The 20,197-nt window shown below is 36.0% G+C and overlaps 2 protein-coding genes across 2 annotated transcripts in view; one reads left to right on the forward strand and one right to left on the reverse strand.

Annotated features, from left to right (window-relative positions):
* Nucleotides 1-3,165, forward strand: part of LRRC7 (leucine rich repeat containing 7) — a 119,103-nt gene extending 115,938 nt beyond the window's left edge. The window contains exon 25 of the mRNA XM_015821195.1: nucleotides 3,058-3,165. Coding sequence (XP_015676681.1) covers nucleotides 3,058-3,165 — 108 coding nt within the window. The remainder of the gene's footprint in view (nucleotides 1-3,057) is intronic.
* Nucleotides 3,166-10,168: 7,003 nt separating this feature from the next.
* Nucleotides 10,169-20,172, reverse strand: LRRC40 (leucine rich repeat containing 40; the record flags this gene model as incomplete). The annotated part of the gene is made up of 10 exons (XM_015821196.1): nucleotides 10,169-11,345; nucleotides 12,529-12,714; nucleotides 13,522-13,599; nucleotides 14,811-14,921; nucleotides 16,185-16,292; nucleotides 17,767-17,878; nucleotides 18,496-18,541; nucleotides 18,635-18,725; nucleotides 18,946-19,118; nucleotides 20,035-20,172. Coding segments are annotated over 10 exons (1,173 nt in total), but the record flags the coding sequence as incomplete, so codon positions are not given.
* Between the last annotated feature and the right edge of the window lie 25 nt (nucleotides 20,173-20,197).

Genomic DNA, 20,197 nt, shown 5'->3' on the forward strand with positions numbered 1-20,197 from the left:
GCCTCAAATTATATCCTTGCCATATGAAGCTCACTCTGCTAATGATAAAGTTATACTACCAGCTATGCTAGCTATAGTTTTGCCACATGTAATTTTATTTCAAGCATGCTCATGTCAGGATCGCTAAAGTCTACTTTGCAAGCCAACATAATATTGTCTATCCCACTAACCAGAAATTAAGTGGATTGTCTTAACACACGCAAGATACCTGAGATATGATTACAATCTGATATTTTTTTTAAACAAAAGCTTTCTGATCCAAGTATGGTGCTCAGACCTGAACTAAAGAAAAGAATTATTCCATTGAAAAACTTTTTTTTTCTTAAATGGCTTTTGCATTTATTGATTTCCTCCTGTCTTTGCATTTATCTCTTTTCCATATAGAGTTGAACAAACTATAAATTGTCATGCTAGCAAACTGACCAACTACAGTTTAGTTTGCCTCTGAGCCAGAATTTGAATGCACAGTTTTGGAAACAAAAAGTGCTTTGTTCAAATCATAAGAGAGTATAAAAATGGAATGTGTGGGACAGGTGAAGGAGAATTGGGAACATACCAACTAAAAACTCTAAAATAGCCACCTTGTACACCAGTTACACCTAGGTTGTGCTATTAGTTCCCAAACTGTTACTAAACCAAAGCTAAGGAGTAAAAACTGTATATATAAATTAGAATTCTGAACTACAACCTGCATAAGAATAAATTAAAAAATAAAACTTGAGTTACAAAACATGGTATTCATTGCAATGATTATTAGAAATAGTTGAGATTGACCCAAGCATAAAGCATGAAACTCACATTCTTCATTCAAATGAGCAATTATGCAAGTAATATGACCGGACTGCTTCAACCATGCGTGCTGTTAGAATGCTCAAATAAAAATGCTACACTTTGCATGTAGATGCTAATCTAATAAAACCAAAGTCTTAGAAAATTCTGGAGTAAATTAAGGTTAGTCATGCTTTCAGAAATAAATTCCATATTCCACAAATAGTTGTCCTAGATGATACAGCCTTAGGACATCTCAATAATTTAAATAGGAATATTAAACACACATTTCCCCAAAATATCCCTCTTCCTGATTAGAGATATTCACTAATTCAGACTACACAGTTGGGGCTGGGGAAACTTGTCTTGGCGCAGATTGCTTCTTTCCATTTACACTGAGCATTTGATAGGCTTCTGCTTTTTGCATATGAAATGTTGGTCTGATATAAAGGCTATTTGGAATATGACACAGCTGTTGTAAGCAATTGGTTCAGAAATTTAACTCTGTGACCTGGCTTATTCTGTTCCTAAATAGCCATAAAGACATAGTTGGTTTAGAATTTGTGCTGAATTCAAAATCTTTCCAGCCTGGAATAACAAGTAGGAATGATTTTGGAAAGTGGCTGTTGGAGTTCACTAAATGGGAAATTCCTAGGATTATTTAACTGAGCCCAGTTTTATGCAATGCCATTATCTACTTTTGTTGTTCTGCTGATTCTTCCTCTGTTTTCTTGATGGAATTTGGAAACAACTGTGGGAAAAACATGATGAAAATAGTGACTTCTGCTGTATTCTAATACCCTCCAGATAGTATACTATATTAAAATTAGGGTTGTGCTTAAAGGCAGCTTTACTCTTTAGAACTTGAGATAATTGATAAGATAGATTAGATAGATAGATATCGATAGATAATGATAATAGGAGCCGTGGTGGCACAGTGGCTAGAATGCATTACTGCAGGCTACTTTTGCTGATTGCTGGCTACCAACAGTCCAGCAGTTCAGTTCTCACCTGCTCAAGGCTGACTCAGCCTTCCATGTTTCCGAGGTCGGTAAAATAAGGACCCAGATTGTTGGGGGCAACATGCTGACTCTGTAAACCGCTTAGAGAGGGCTGTAATGCACCGCGAAGCGGTATATACGTAAGTCTTAAGTGTTATTGCTCAGTGCTAATAGGTAAATGGGTAGATAATTGCTAGATACACACATGTTATATAGATATAGATATTATATATGTATGTTTATAGTAGATATATGTATGTATATAGTAGATATGTGTGTATGTATGTGTATATATATATATATACACATATATATGCATATCTATCTATATCTATATCTGTCTATAGATAGATAGATATAGATATAGATATAGATATAGATATAGATATAGATATAGATATAGATATAGATATATAGATATAGATATAGATATAGATATAGATATAGATATAGACATACATATATAAAAATCAAAAGAAAATTTGCTTAAGAACTTGTTTGCTAGTTAGCAATCCCTGAGATGAGTACTTAATGGCTTGTACGATGAAGCAAATGCCAGACTGTGCAGTTGGGTCTGTTGTTCACAATTATGAGGCAAGGTTTTGTTTTTTTTCAAAGCATTGTGAGCTACACAGGACATCCCGAAAATATTCCAAATCAGTTGATGTCCATGACCAGTCTGTTTAAGACTTTTAAATTGTTTCAGCATTCTCAAGCTCCTCTGGGGGTCTTTGCTTAGTCAATAAGGAAGGGTAAATAAGTAAATATCTTGCACGCAGAGCATTTTGAGCAGCAAATTACTTTTTTTTTAACAAGACCAATGCATGCATAGCTCATCCTCATCTGACATGTTTACAGAGAATTCAGTATGAGCTACTGAGCATGATGATGGGAATTCTAAAAGGACATGGAGAGTACAATGCTGGGAATGGCTTCTCTAAACTGAACAAATTACTTAGACAAACAAAATACAACTCTATTGGCATAATATGGGAAAGACCTCAAAATAAAGTTGATGATTGCTTAATGACATGCTGTAAAATTTGTACAGATGTTGGAGGTTCAAACATCTGTTCAAATTTCACAGCATGTCATAATGATGCTGGCTGGGGAATTCTGGGAATTGAAGTCCTCACATCTTAAAGTGATCAAAGTAGAGAAACACTGTTCTATGGCATTGCTTTTCAAAATTATACCATATCATGGGATAGTGGTTGAGCTTTAAACTATATGTCCCATGTTACTAAATTCTAAAACACTTACTTTTTTTCTATTTTGTCTGTTGCAGGCAAATGGACACAGTTTTGTACATATGGAACATGAAAAAGCTGTATTACTGCTGAAGAGTTTCCAGAATACAGTAGACCTAGTTATTCAACGTGAGCTCACTGTCTAAATATTTTTTTATAAATAATAAAATATGCCTAACATTTTTTGCCAATTGCTGGACCAATGGCAAATATAGTGCCAAATGTATAATATTATATGTTAGTAATGATTACTCTGGGGAAAAATAACTATATAAATATAACTTCCAAGTGATTATGTATTATTTTTCTTTGTAAGTCTCTGGCTATGCATTGGTACCAGCTTATTTTTAAAATATTCTTTTTAATTGTTTCTAGGTGTCTTTATTTCAGGACACAGAAACACACACAAGTTCTTTACAAATCTTAGTCTCCATCAAAATTACTGCCTCACAATTGTTTATGTTTTTAAAAAGAAAATTATATAAAATTATAATTCCCATAAAGTATTTCTATCTCACATTGGATATAAATTATTTATAAAGAATATTTTAGTAGTTCTATATTCAGTAACATGAGAATTGAACTTAATGGGATTCACTTCTGTAGAAATAGGTCTGGAGTTGCACTGCAGACCTGTTAGCTTTTTCAGTTTTCCCTTTTTTACAGTGTAAATACATATATATCTTTGAAGAGTGCAATATCAAATTTAAAATAATATTAAATTTATTTGGGAGAGTAATAGGAGTCTACATTGGCAAAACCAGGCTTTGCTATGCTCACAATTAATTATTAAAAAAACATATATTTCCTTTCCAGTATTTACCTCAAAGAAGCTTACAGTATAAATCACAAAAATAGTAACAGTATTTATTGATGTTTCGTAGGAACATCAGTAGATACTGTATGTTGTATCATCCTGGCTGATGGGTTGTGGATGGTTTGGACTACAACTTCCATAACCTCCAGGCATCCCAACCTCTGTTTATGCTGGCAGTTATGGGCTATATGTTTAGAAGACGCTAAATTAGACAAACTGGTGTAAGCTTCCAAGGATTGTAGTCCACCTTCATCAGATGAATGTAATGTTACTTTGAGTTACCAGAACATTCAAATACGGACAGGGTTAGAATGTTACAATTCTGAACACAGTGATAAGAAGGAAAGGAAATACAAGTATTTTGTTGCCCCTCACATAATCTAAGAAAGTATGTAATTGAATATTCTTGTAAGGCAAATATGTCAGACATCTGAAAACTGCCAAGAGTTTTTGACTGCCATGATATAGAAATTTCGTAAGTGCATAAATGTTCCACCATACATCCAATCTTTACCATGCCAAAGGACTTTGAAAACAAGCCCAACTTTGGAATTCAGGAGTTCAAAAATTTGCCACAGATTGATTAGCCCAAGAGTCTGATAATTGTCTGAATAAGGAGAGAAGATCAAGAAAACTTTCATTTTTTTCACAATTTGTGTGTGATCATAAAGTAGGCTGTTTCTTGAATTCTGAATACCATGCTGCTATGGAGAATATCTCCACTTTGTCTGTAATACGCAACCAACCTAGTAAGAGAAATAGTATTATTCCCTTCCTGGACTCCGAACAGGTGATCATTTTCATTGCCAACTTTGTGTATTGTTTCTAGAGTCAAATTAGAAAATTGGTGTAAAAGACTTCTGTGCAGAAAAATGTCCATACCAAAAATTTATTAAATAGGAAAGAGATCCCACAATGTGCATATTAACACAATGTGCAAATAAAGGGGTGGCTTTAACAATACTAAATATTCAAGGGGGGGATATGAATTTTGCTATGAGCTTCCAATTTGACTTAGAAGTGAGGACATAGTAAATAGAAATTCACAGATTAATCCATATAATATTTAGACTAATGGCAATGTTTGTTTTAAAAAAATAGTGTTTGTTTAGATGAGATTTAACTTTATTGTTTAAAAATATTATTGCAGGTTCTGTGTGGGAAGGAAATTTATTTGATTCCAAAGATAGATACACTATGGTTTAAATAAGAGGCCTTGGTTTGGAATTATTCATTCCTAACAAAAATAACTGGTTATCTCAAAGTGAGTAGAAAATTAATTATGTAACAAGTTGATATTTATTAATACTTTTTCCCTAATCCTTTATAACAATCTTGTACAAAATTAATATGCTATCTTCCTAGCGATAAAAAACATTTAAATAATTCACAATATAAATTTGAGCTCTGCTGAATTTTTAAGAAAAAAAATGCTTTGCAGGAGTGCAAAGATCCTTTGCTTCTACATTTTATCCATTTTATCCATGATTTTGTTCTGCTATTTTCTTTTTTTTAAAAAAAGAGCATTAAGTAGCCCTTCTTTTCCTCTTAATTACTGAATCATCTCAGCCAATCAGAAATCATGTAGATTTGTCTCAGAGATTAATTCTGTAAGGAAAATGGGACTGCATTGCTTTTTCTCTAAAATGCCAATATAAATTAATGTATTGAAATCAGCATTGCGACGTGTAAAATCACTACACTTCTTAAAAGCACAATTGCACCTTGGCAACATGTAGTTTGGAAAAGTGCATTATGATGCATGTCCTAATTAGCATTGCTTGCTTTGGTCATCCTTTATTGGGGGAAAAATGGCATCATAAAGCAGTGAGCGCAGCATTTCCAAGCCAAGTGCTGGATTAATTACCATACATGGACAGCTTTCCCCCAACAGAACAATGTTTATGTTATTTAGGGAGCTTTAGGGAGTCTGCCTTTTTGAAGGGCATGAAATCATTAAGAAAACGTTATTCCCTACTTCTGCTCAGGTTTAGTGTGAGTATAAAGCCAATTCATGTTTTCTTTACTATCACATTTCATCATGTCCTAGTAGTCCTTCTGAAGCTGACTAGAGCTAGCTAGAAGTTCCCATCTTGCAACCATACAGTTGGGGGAATGCAGAGGTTGGGGACTAAGAAACAGACCTGAGGATAACGGCAGATGTCTTCGACCCAAGTATGGCACATCCAGCTGAGTTCTGTTAAACATCCATGTCAGAAAAGGGAGTGTAGTTTGGAAGAAGGGTTAAGTATGGAAATCTTTCTCTCTTCCCATCTCCTTAAGTTTACAGAGCATTGGATAAGGAATAATGTGTGATCTTAACCTGTTAGACCAGCACCAGAAGACCCAGATTCAAGTCTACCCTTAATCATGCAAGCTGATTGGGTGGGTTTCAGACAGTCATTCTCAGCCCAAACTACTTGACAGGGTTCTTGCTGCGGGGGAAAGCATACCCTACTTTGAGCTCCTGAATGAAAGGCGGTGATAAAGAAAATATAGTGCTTCACACAGTATACAACATTTATTCAATTTGTGAAGGACTCCATGTATGTCACTAGTCCCACAATGATCTTTAGACAGTTCTGAAAAACACCGAGCAGAGACTATATAGCTAAAATCTCCCTTCCCGCTTCCAAACAGGTAATCCGAGCAAATCTATTCAGTCATCTTGGCTTTTTAAAGGCTCCTGCGAATTCCAAAGCAGAAGCTGAAGCTCAACTGCTCCCTTCAGCTTCTACTTCTCATTCAAATTGGGTTTTGCTGCATTTGTTTCCATGGTGACAGTTGTGCTAGCCAAGCCTGACTATATACAAAGGCGCTCTGCCCAAACATGCCTTAAAGCGTGATTAAAAGAACCAGGAAAGACAGACAGCTCTGGTTTTTTTGGCTTCCACTCAGCAGAGCAGCTGTTTTTGGACACCCCTCCCCTTCTGAGAAATAGGACTTTGCTGTACGGAGAACAAATGGGTTTGCATCTGTGCCTGCAGCTAGGCCAATTTGCCTGTTAACAGATGCTGTACAGAGTGGTCTTAGGCAAGCTTTTGCTCTCAGAACCCCTCTTACGGATTTTCTTCCCAGGACTATTTATAGAAAGTAATCTAAAAAGCAATCTAGTTAATCAGATGCCGTACGGAATCATTTTAGGAGGTACAATAAATTTGTAAACACCACCTTGCAAGTAGCACATGGAATCATTTTGTCAGGGATGACATTTTTAAAAAAAAACAAATCAACTAAGTGCAAGGAATGATCTAGGCAGCAATTTTTAAAGTTATCCTTTCATACAAGCACCTCTTTAAAAATTGCAACTGGTTTAAAATTAGACTTCTGTTCTTCTCGTACAAATGATGTAAAAATTTTAATTCATGTGTAAATATTAGTGTAATAAGATACAATTAACTATTAATAAGGAAGGCACATTAGGACAATGGTTAGGAAAGTGAACCGTTTTGCTATTGTGAATTCCATTTTGCCCTTGCTGCCAATGGCGAGTACCGTTTAAAATCTCTCACAAAACGTATTGTCAAACTTCCCAGTTTTGTCAGGATTGTCTTCCTTCACTTTGAGGCTGACAGATTCCCTTGGTAGCTTTGCATGGCAGTATCAGATTTATTATGACTTTGCTATTATATCATTGCTTCAGCGCATCCTTTTGCACTAAGGACCTCATACATTACATTGGGACAGATTTTTGAATTTGAATCTATTTTTTTTTTCATGAAGATTTAATCGCTGTAAACCTATAAACGAAAATATTTGTAGCTCAGGGTTGAAATGAGGTGTACTTGGTACTCTCTGAGCTTGGTTGTTTTCTTGCAGACATTTCATTCCGTGCTAGGTAACAAATATAGCACTGATGATGTTACCTAGTTTGGGTAATGAAATGTCTTAAAAAAAAAAAACCCCACCTCACTGTAAATCTCATGCCTCCTATTTCTCAGTAAAAAGATAAGCATTGTACTGAGCTAGCTTGTGTTTTGAGTTCGGTTTCTGGCAACAATGCATGCCTTTTTTTCAAAATGGCCAAGCAAATGAGAAGAGCTACTGTATTGGTAAGATTCAATCACACCAACAGCAACCATTTCCAATGACCAGCTGAAGTTTTCCATGCTTGTAACTTTCATGTTCCTAAAGTAAAAGGTGAAATTGAAGAGTACTAGGATTTATAAAACATTCTTTTTAGTAAAATATCTAAAGATTCATTCGGAATTACTAGAATATTTTGCCTTTTGTTGATGTCTGCCTTTATTACCCTGCATTCCAAACAGGAGACAAGTATTAAAGCGATTTTTAAATCAGAAATTAGAATTAATTTTTTTTAAAAATGCATTGCTGGTGGTTTAAAAACTCACTTTATGTACTTACTACAAGGGTCATCCTGATTGAGAAATCCCACAGCGACACCCAGAGGCTAAGAATATTTGCCTCAGCACACAAATTCTTGATGGTGGATTATTTTTTTTTTAAATGAATTCAGACTACTGTTGCTAACCTTTATGAACTTTAAATGTGCATTAAAGTTTCCTCACCATTTCATTCCATCTAGAATGTTCATGGCCCTTTGTGAAGTTTTATTCTGAACATCAATAAGCCACACCAGTTCAGCACAAGAGGCTGAATTTTTATAAATCGGGGCCTTTCCTGCCTCTTTGCTAGCTTAAGTGGCTTAACACTGGGCAAGACAAAGACTTATTAGTTACGTTTTTCTACTTGTGGGTACTGTAATCAAGTAAAAACCAACAACTTACTTTATTACAAATTTTACCATTTTATAAAACACATGTTGAATTATAGAGATAGCTGTATTGTAATTAATATTTTGAAACAATTGTGATTTTGAGCTTAAATTATATACAGAACTGTCATTTTTGTATGTGTTAAAAAGATTGCTATATGACAAAATACTTTTCAGTTTAATTACAGTATCATTGTAAATAAGGCTGAAGAATCATTTACTACTTTAACATAGATTGTGAATGTAATTCAATGTTTTGCAGTATACAGATTTACTGAACTTGAAAGCTGCTTCATTTTATGTGAAAAAGTACTTTAAAGCTATATTTTAAATGAATTGATTCAGTGAAATCAATTATCTTTAATTTGCACATACAGATAGTATCTTTTCCATTTTACTTTGCGTATTGACACTAACTAGTAAGGTGTATATTGTGTCTAGAATGCATTTTGCAGATGCTTTCTGTACATAAAAAGAATACAGGGACTCAAACAATGCTGTGCAGCGTATAGCAGAGCCATTTTCGGCTTTGATGTACTCAAATTTTTTCAGTATTTAAAAAAAGTGTTTTGAATAATATATTAAAAAGTCTATTGTATAAATAAAGTCACCTTATTGTAAACATTCTGCCTTCAGAGCAATGTATTGCAACAATTTAATCTTTTATCCCCCACAGAAAGCAAGTATCAGTAATCAGCAGCACGTCTCTCGTGGGAACTTTGGTTTTACTTGTACTCGGTTTCACACTTATTTTTAATTTTTTTAAGACTCCCAAGTTTATCCGAAGCAGGGGTCTTCAGACTTGGCCCTTTTATGACTTGTGCCTGGCTGAGGAATTCTGGGAGTTGGAAGTACACAAGTCATAAAAGGGCCAAGTTTGAAGACCCCTGATCCGAAGCATAGTTTGAAACATAAAAGTGCAGCTTAAAGGCTACTTTCCCAGCAGCTGCCACCATAGAGAGAACATTTGGTCTCCTGGGGTTTTTGAATTTTGAAGGTTGATGATCCTGCTGTAGCTAAAGTTCATATAGGGTGGAAAGCTTCTGACAGAGCTGAGCGGATGTGGAGTCTTTCTCTCTGTCTCTGTCTCTCTCTCTCATACACACACACACACACACATTTAATGCACTAGTGTAGCTTTTATGTTATCCTTATTTTCCTAGCTGCTAAAAAGTCAGTGTCTACTGCTTCACATAGGAGCACTTACTTGTTGGGGACTTCAACTAATGCCCAGAAGCACCTCTTTGATCTGTAAGAATTCCTCCCAGCATATTTAGAAAACCCGAAACATTTTACTGTTATTATACAGACAGAAGAAGACATCCAATCAGCACATTTTATCTTTCTCTAAAATAGGCCTTCATTTAGTGTATCAATGGCCAGCATCTAATATCAAGATTCTGGAGAAATCACCCTTTACTGGAACAGCTGATTGGGCTAGGCAGAGGTGAGGCTGTATGGGAGGAAGCTAGACTGGGTTGGGCAATTATGGCCCCTTTCTGACCTGTGGACTTCAGTTCCCAGTATTCCTCAGCCAGGAGCCATTCCTCGCTCAGGAATTCTGGGAATTGAAATCCACAGGTTGTAAAGGGGCCATAGTTGCTCAACCCTCAGCTAGAACCAGCTGTCTCTTAAGCTTGATTCAATTAGGACTGTAGCTTTCACAATTACCCTCAGTACTCGCCAGCATCAAACAAATAAACAATTCCATATATTGTTGAACAGATAGTATTATACAAGGAATTAAAACTTTAGTCGTAACACTGGTGATTCAACTCATCCATTAACTGAATGTTTACTTAGTATTTCAGGACTAGAATTTGTCAGGAATTCTCACTCAGACAGAGACTTTGTATCAGAATAAAATAATCTGAAAGCAAGCCAAACAGAATACCACAATGAAATAAGTGGATCATGTGTATCATTCCAATTAAGAAAAAAAACATATGAGAGGACAGAATACAAGGAAGGTAGAGGGTATTTACAATGTGATATATGTGACGAAAAATATGAAAGGAACCTCATCAGTTTACATCTTACAAAACTAATATATGCAATGATGCCTATGAAATTCACAAAAACCATGAGAGCCTACCAGCCCCAAAGTTGAGGATACTTTGAGGATATTTTTGTTCCATAAATATTCTTTGCATTTGTAAACATGTATAAATGCTGTTTTTGAAATTGAATCTGATTTTAAAATACATATTACATTCGTGTACCAAAATACCAATGGCAAGCAAATCTTTAGCTTGCACTTCTTCTCTAACAGCCTTCGGACCAAAGCCTTAATGTTGTATACATGAATAGCAAACACATTTTTGGTGCTCTTAAAACATATAAACAAACAGAATTCTAAATGGCTGAGAAGTACCAAGTAGAAAATTAGAACATGTCCATACAAAATATATATGTTGAGGGGGGAGAAGGCCATAAGCAACCATTTGCTTTTGCTGTGTAGAGTCACATATCAATCACCCAAACATATGCCATACAAGTATGGCCCCGAGGACAGCCTGCAGTAGACTAAAATCTTTGAGAACCCTATAAGCAACTTCCTGGCATATGCATTTTCAAGTTACGTTTCTCATAACAACAAACGCCATGATCTTTGTTCTTCAGAAAGTAAGATGTTGCACACTTTTTAGTTCACATCAGCAGCAACAGATGAAGTAGAAATCCTGCTTCTCAGATACTCAAGGATAGCAACTGTCCCCTTAGCCAGAATAGCTGCTCGGGGAGTTCGGAAAGGGTTACCTTCCAGTAAAAGTACTCTAAGAGAAAGACAGAAACCAATTAGAACTGCTGTTCATTCGGATGCAGAGTTTATAAGAATACAGAAAAATGCAGAGGGAGAGGGGAAATCCATGGAGACGCCTCTCATTCAAACTGCAGAAAGCTGAATCAACATCTTCAAAATGCTTCCGAATTCGCATGAGGATTTTGCTAGATTAAACATTCAACAGCAATATTGTATATATAATCTTATTTACCTTGCAGTAATACTTTGCCACTTATTAAAATGTCTGTTTCTCCTCTACAGGCTTACTCTTGAAATCATGTCCTCTCAGCATCTCTCTTTAAAGTCTATTTTCTATCTCAAAGGCAGACCTGAAATCAGCTTCATATTTTGACTGACTGATCTTCTTGCAAGCTTTGCTTTTAGGTGTAACTTTGCAAGAGAAACCTACTACATTGAAAAAAGCCCTAATCCATTCTAAATTCTTGAAACAAGGTCTACACATCAAAAGCATCAGTTTAACCTTCTTTGGGGCTTATTAGTATTCTGAGTAATAATTATCAGTTTATTTGATTTAAAGCCGAACTGCTCTACTTTAGGTAATTAACTGCATAGCCATCACTTGGAATCGTCAGATGACTGAGTTTGCACTGTCCTCTTCACTCCCCACAGGGGAAAGAATTCAATTTATTTAGACGTGGTCTTTCCAACAAATTGATTCTGAGGTTTTTATTAAATTGAACTTGGCATATACGATATTCAAGAATTTACTTAGGTTGATAGGACATAAATCTTCTGGATCGGAGGCTCTACTCTCATTCACTCATGTCCTGGTCACTTCCACATGGATTGCTGTAATGCACTCTACATGGGGCTGCCCTTGAAGACAATCCATAAGCTTAACACACTACAAAATTGGAACAATTGAACTTATTTGAACAAATTGAACAAATTATTAAGTAAAAATAGGAGCACATGGCAAAGCAGATCTCTAACTGAAAATGATGCAAACTATCCTAAGGATCGGAATATTCTCTGACACTCCGTATCCAATTAAATAATACATACTTTCAAACATAAAAGCAAAGCAGTTCAACAGACATCAATGTAGCAGTAAACCCCCTGCAAAAGCCCCAATAAATGTTTGTAATGCTTCTGCACAGTATTTTGGTACAATAAATATGCTGTTTAAAAATATTCAAAGCTCATGTGGTCACCTGAGATTTTCACAATTCCCAAGTTCTGGTGGAATCTGTAAGAGATCATTATTTTGAAGATCTAGAGTACTGAGCTTTTCCATCTTCTTTAACTGCTGAGGATCTAGGGATCCAATTTGATTATTTCCAAGAAGGATGGCTTCAAGGGTCAGGATGTGATAGAGGACATTTGGAAATACTTTAAATCTATAAAAATTCATACACATTTCATTAGTAAATAGGTAAGTTGAAATAATTTGATTATACCAAAGGAAAAAAAATCTGTGGAAACAGAACCAACAATACACTGTTAAATTCTTGTGATCACACAGAGCCAACATAGCAAACTATATTCTTTTGACACCTTATTGAAAAAAACATGATGAGTGATCAATGATGAGATTACTATATAGCACACTCTAAACACACGCAATTTATAAAAGTCTTAATTATAAGGAATAAAAAACATAGAATTATTTTTAATGGTTAAAATCCAACTGTGATTTCAGATGATAAAGTCATTTAAAAACAGAATTTTGTATCCTGAAAAACCAATTAGCACTGGTTGGATCCTACCCATCATATTTTATTTATCAAATTTATTGGCCACCCATTTTACCCGAAGGTAATTTTTACAGAAAAATGCTTATGGGAGAAGATGCTACTTTAACAAATGTTTTTATGTATAATTCATCTTTGAATGACAAACAGATTTCATGCTAACTACTCTATAAATGTCCCTAGCCAATCAATTTCTATGTGAAGCTATCTTAAATTATTGCAGAATAGTGAGAAAGGGAACATAACATTTTGACATCTACTGTATGGGACAGGCATTTCCACTGTCAGAAGATGGCTTTTTCAAATATGAAATCTCTTTAAAAGTTTCCTGCGTTGATTCTGTTTGTACATCAGACTTGTTGGGTGACATACATGCACAATGCTTTCCAAAACACAAATAGCAGCACCACATAATATCGCACAATGAAAAGGAGAGACTGTAAGAGCATTTACCTGTTAAAGGCAAGATTTATTATCCGTAGTTTTGCCAGTGCTTCTATTTCTTCTGGCAGAGATGTCAAAACGTTATTTCTAAATTGTCAAACAGAAAAGCAATCACCTTTTATTGTATGTTAATATTTAAATTGAACTATGTAATGTAAAACATACAGAAAATGATGTTTCCCTTCGAACATAAATAAATATACCTCAGTTTGAAAAGAAGGTAGTTCTGGGGTCAGACAATAGAACTGCTGTTCTCAAAACCTGTTAGGAACCTCCAGTTAGTAAGATTGAGAATTACTCTAGATAGCCTAATTCAGTTTTTCTCAACCATGGCAACTTGAAGATTTGGGGACATCAACTCCCAGAATTCCCCAACTAGCAAATGTCTGGAGTTAAAATCCATACATCAAGTTGCCAGGGTTAAGAAACATTGGCCTAATTCCAAAGAGTTCTTTCTACTTGTATCTACTCTACATGGCCAGGGGAATAGATATAAATAAGCGGGTCTCAAATTATGCAAAGTATGGCTTAGTTCAGGGGTGTCAAACTGCCAGACCGCAGGCCGGATGCACCATAGCGAAACCGCGCCCACCCCATTGCCGGCAATGGCAAAAGTTGCGATATGTCGCGACATGTCATGTGACGTTGCGAGTTTGATACCCCTGGCCTAGTTTCTCCTCTTGATGTTGAGGAAATTATTGCCATCAGCATTAGTATGTTTATTTGGCATGTACTTGTATCTAAGCATAGTACAAAACTTATTTTTTTCCTGCATAACAATCCTATGTAGTAGAAGAGAATGCAATTGGCCCAAAATCAACCAGTACGATTCCAGGGCTGAAGGTGAACTAGAGCCAATTCCCCACTTCTAATCTGATATATTGCAATATGCTGGTTCTCACATAATCTTGGACTTCAACCATATCTGAATCAACATTAGTCAGATTCATAAGAATCAAATAAGTCTTGCCCAAATATTAAGAGGGAGCCTCTGAGGGGGGCTTCTATTTATAGTAATTTTCATGCAACCAGAGTACTTTATCAGGGATCCCAAGACCAAAATTCTGTCACTGAAGTAAATGAAGCTGAGCCTTTGAAACATTCCTGCCTGATAACACTAGCAATTTTGAGAGAAAGGTTCGTTTTCAGGACCCTTTGCGACTCATCTGAATTGGTTTTATCCTACTCTGACACTTCTGAATTGAGTTCTTTCAATAATTTTTCCATTTGGGGAGGAAACAAAACTTCAGACAGTTATAATTCAAATACACTTTTGAAATTTTTCAGGAATTGCTTACCTGAGATCCAAATGTGTCAGCCTGTGAAGCATACAGAGCTCCAGTGAAACAGAAGACAGCTTATTGAAACTAAAATTGATATCGCTCACAGATTCTTTTAGTTCCACAATCCTGGAGAAATTGTAAAAATAAATAAATAAGCAAGCAATTTAATTGATGTTGTTAGGTTCTGCATTATTTAGAGCGGTTTTTTAAAAAATACTGATAATGCATTTAAACTTTTATAGGTTTTTTTTAAACTGGCCTACATTTCATAGTTAAAATGTAATGCCATCCGAAGTAAAGTAAACGTACACTATTTGAGAATAGGACATGGACAATTGCTAAGAAACACTAGAAAAAAAACAAAAATCTGAAAGCTTACATTTCATCCCATAGTGAGACAGAAAGCTATAGAGACCAGGCATTAAGCGTGATGAAGTGCAGGATAGTGGAGGTACAGGGTAGAGCACAAAGCAGTGGGAGCGGCGGGATGGCAGTGCAGCTAAAGCATAGGACAGTGGTGGCGAACCTATGGCACGGGTGCCAGAGGCGTCACTCGGAGCCCTCTCTGTGGGCACATGTGCCGTTGCCCCAGCCTTGCCTCCTCCACGACCCCCTCCTTACCAGCAGCCCCCCTGGAGGAGTCGCCCCCGAGTGTGGCCCACGCGGAGCAGTGCAGCCAAGGACATGGCAGCCTGACAGAGTAGACAAGACTCTGCCCTCACGCCCCATCGTGCACAGTTGATGCTGCGGGGCACGGGCAGAGGGCGTGGCCGCCATGGCGCTGCTGGACAATCTGTGGCGGGCCCTGGAGGCGGTGAGTGGCCCTGCAGGCAGGCGGAGCGGGGGCGGGGCAGGGGATGGAGTGGGGTGGGGCCAGTTTTGGGGCACTCGGTCTCTAAAAGGTTTGCCATCACTGGCACAGGAAGTACAGAGAGGTGGGGATGGAGCCCAGGGTGGCAGGGGCAGTGTAGATCTGGAAAATAAAGCTACAGGGTATAGTGGAGGGTAGCTGGGAAGGCAGGGGCAATGGAGAGCAAGGCAACAGGACCAAGGGAACACTGGGTGGCAAAACACAGGGCAGCATAGTATGAGGCAGCCAAAAGGGCAGAGATGGGGAGGGGGAGAAAGGCAGGTTGGGGGGAGTTGTAGTGGGGGGTGTGCACTACAGGAAAGAGCAGAAGCCTGAGGTCCTTGCTTTATGATGACATGGGTCTCGCCTAACATTTACAACTGGGATTATAGAACTGCCATCGCTAAGAGGCGTGTGCGGTCATGCAATGTTTCTCCTAACAACTGCATCACGTAGTGACGGAAATTCTGGTCCCAATTAGGGTCATTATTTCTTCACAGTAAGAAAGAGCAATATTAAAAACTATAAAAACTTAGTACCTTGCTGGAATTTCAGTCAGATTATTCTTGCTGAAGTTTACATTGCTGACTGGTTTGTCCCCAACTGCATTCAGAACTTCCTCCGGTATTACAGCGGCCTGTTTCTCACTACACAGCATTTTAAAAAGTTATCTCGTTTGAAAGGATAAAGATGATCGGTCTTGTTTGCTCTAGACATTCTTTCTTTGGAATGTTATAAAAACACATTAAAAGTTCAACATGTCATACATTTAATGATAAAATCATTCCTTTTTTAAAATCCCTATCAACATCTTCTATTGTAGATTTTATTTATACAATAAAATCTTACTGTGCCAGACCAGGATACAATAGACTTTGCAATGCAAGAGACCAAAATTCTGCTCTGATTCATCTAATTTGGGTAGCAACTTCATAACCCTGTGCACAAATGACATAAATCTCTACGTTATCTCACTTTCCAGTTCAACTTTCTTCAGCAACAGACCCTACCCACAATTGGTCTATTAAAATAAGGTTTTACTGTACTAACTGTCAAACCTGACTCGACTCCATGACTGCCTGCCCCTGCTTTCGCTCGCAGTTTTGTCAAACAGTGACGGGAGGAAGGTTGGTGAATTCTTGGGGGAGGGGGGAAGCTATGGAATACAAGAGAGCCTTCTGTTGCCGGCGAGACGTTATCCACCAAGGTCAAGTTATGAAAATTGTTTGAGCAGCGCAGAATTTTTTCCCCCAAAATAAAAGAACTACATGGTGAACTATGAACTGTAGGTGGCTTAGAAGGGGGAAAAGAGGTTTCACTATGTGGGTTTTCATGGGAAAATCCCAGAACTGACTTTGCTTCTGCTGTGCCTAGATGGATCTTTCAATAAAGCTAAAATCTTGGCAACGCTAAAGAGCCAGGAGGTTCTTTTGTTGAATGTGCTAAATGGGATGGCTGACATTAACCTACGAAATCACAAGTCAGGATAGCTATATCACAACTAACACTGGGCTGACTTATTTAGTCTTTGCAATGATGTCTGCTTGACAAAACTCTTGACCTCAATAACAATAATTTAAATAGAAAATGCAATTCATGTAACAGAAATGAATTGCCGTATTTCACTCAAGTATAAATAAGAAATTTCCTGATATAAGTGACTTCTTCGGGGCCAGATTGGGCTCACGCATTCATCTCAAGCCAGAATTTTTGAAAACCATGTTTTTTTTAATTAAGTTGTAATGATTGATTCCACGGGTTATATTCTATAAACCAAAACGGTTGAATTCATAGATAGTTCTAAACAAATTCAAATAATGTTATAGTTCAAGAAGATTCGGGTACACATCCACCCTGAAGCTGAATACTTTCATAAATTTGTTTATTTTTATTGTGCTTTTATACTTCTAACATTTTCTTAAGGTTGGTTGTAGTAAAAAAAAAACCTAACACAATTAATACAAATATTAAACTAACAATTAAAAATTAAAATTAAAATCTGTTTTAAAGAATTTCAAATTTTCAGCAAAGAGGTTGATTCATTCAGTTTTAGGTGAAAGACATTCCAGAGGCAGGGAATGATAGAAAAATCTGGTTCTTATAAAATTAAAATATTCTTACCTATAATCTAATGTCTTCAGCGTAGTAATAGCATGCATATTAATTTTGGATTGACTTGGCAAAGTCATTGCTGTCACGGGAAATTCTCCATTTGGGTTAATTATTTCATCATCTACAAAAAAAATGTAAGTTCACATAAAATCTATTAAGATTATTTCAAATTTTACCAATACATTTAGTCTGTGTTTTAACAGAAAAGATTAAAATATTCAACCTTAAGTATTTTTCATTTGGGATGCATGCTATATAGGTGCATTCAAAAATCAAACTTGTTCAATTAAATGGACTGGAAAATTCCTAGTGTTGAATAGTTGTTGTAGACAGAACCAAATGTAGAGTGAATACATTTGTTCTCACTTTTGAGATTGTCCATCACCAAAAGTAATTGTTTCAAACCAGGCTAAATTCTCCCTCCCAAATTTAGGTCTGTTCTAAATATAGTACCCTTGGAAAATATTTGGAATTATTCTTTGAAAAATCTTCAAAACTATTGACCCAGTTCTGCTAATAAAAGGATATTTCAATAAATAAGTGATCAGTAATGTTCACAATATTTTGCTCTGCCATCCAGGAAGGCTGCATGTTTACTTGGCACTTATATTTTCCAAAATAAAATTTTTGGAAAATTTCCGTTAAAATTGCTAAAACATTTCTCAACAAATGAGAATCCGACAAATATTCCAAAGTCTCAATTAACTATAATTTTTGACTTATAAATAAATTATTTACCTTGTATTTTGCTTCTAAGGTATTTCAGCATTTCTTGTGTTCCTTTCTAAAATGAAAGAATTAAAAGCATAGGTAGTTTATATTATAATTCTAAAGGATCAGAAATAAGTAATGTGGTATGTACGTTATGTATACTTACTTGTAGAATATCCCTTCGGATTGCTCTTAAAGGATTTCCTTCCAGCGCTAAGAATTTCAACTGAGAAAGGTTTCCTAGTTTACAAGGAAGACTGACAACATAAAGGGGTTATTTCAGAGATTATATCCATCAAACCAAGTAACTGCAGTATAATTATTTCTATCATTCATTATTTTCAACTTATTAGAAAAGACTCTTATTTCTACAGTTTCATGAATAACACACTTTCCAAAGGCAAAGTGTAATTTTGAACTCAGTTAACATATAATGTTTCTCCCTCCACAAGTAATAACAATAAATATGCTTCCTACTTGCTAATATCATTGTTGGATAAGTCTAGTCGTTCTAATCCCTGTAGCAGAGTAATTTCATCAGGCAATGATTTCAGCTTATTGTCCCTTAGTTCCAACACACACAAGGAATTCAGATACTTCAGTTGTTCAGCTCTTAATACTTTAATCTGATTTTCACCAACATGCAATTCCTAGAAAAATAAAAAAGAAATATTGTCCTTACAGCTACCGTATTAAGATAAAGTAATCTAAGAAGCAGAATATGCCAATAAATTTTTTTGTGATTTTATAAGTTTAAAAGCAATAATATGCATTATTTCAGAGTTCCTTAAATGTGATATTGTATTGTAATATTACAAGCGTTAAATACATAAAGATTATTGTGAACTAAATCACACCTGTTCCTCCACAAATATGATTACAATTCTGATAATCTCATTTAAGAAAAAATTATATTCATATAATTGCAATTAACTTGTAAATGTATTCATTTCCACAGAGAGAGAGAGAGAGAGAGAGAGAGAGAGAGAGAGAGAGAGAGAGAGAGAGAGAGAGATTGAGATTGAGATTGAGATTGAGATTGAGATTGAGATTGAGATTGATTTCCGTCTACGGGGCCCCAGTATTATTCTTTTAATTCTCTTCTTCTACTACTTCTTCCTCTTCAACTAATGAATAAGTATATTCCTTTCATTTACCCTCTGAGGTATATACACCATACAAAATAGAAATGTGCTCCTTGAACTGAAATAATGGCCAGCAGTTTATTCCATAATTTACTGTATGTTGAATTGTCAAGTACATTGAAAAGAGGGAAGATAGTGCCAACTCAGTCACAATTTCTTTTTCACCAACTTAATAAATGACTTCTCCTCCAATCTTTCTAGAACATGATAGCGTTTGTTACAATCTTGAACTGTGAGATTTTATATCACCACTGTCTGCTGTGGATGTCTGAAAAGGACAAACAACAAAATGCTTATCTCAGTATTGCATGTAGGTATAGAAGAGTTGGAACTGATATTGTGACACGGATATTTTCATTTTGATAAAAACTGCTGGATTCAATTCACATCTCAATTATCTGCTAAAGAAAACAAATCCTACCTTTAAATATGTACATGAATGAAAATCTGGCAGGTAGCACAACTTATTTCTCCTTAGATAAAGTTGTTCTAATGAAACCATACTGCCCAGTTCAGGAGGTATAGTTTCCAGGAAGTTCTTAGTGCAATCAAGCTGTTTTAAACCTAGAGGAACAGAGCAAATG

This window comes from Protobothrops mucrosquamatus, unplaced genomic scaffold, assembly GCF_001527695.2.
Source record: "Protobothrops mucrosquamatus isolate PMUCROS unplaced genomic scaffold, P.Mucros_1.0 scaffold1270, whole genome shotgun sequence".
NCBI classification, from domain to species: domain Eukaryota; kingdom Metazoa; phylum Chordata; class Lepidosauria; order Squamata; family Viperidae; genus Protobothrops; species Protobothrops mucrosquamatus.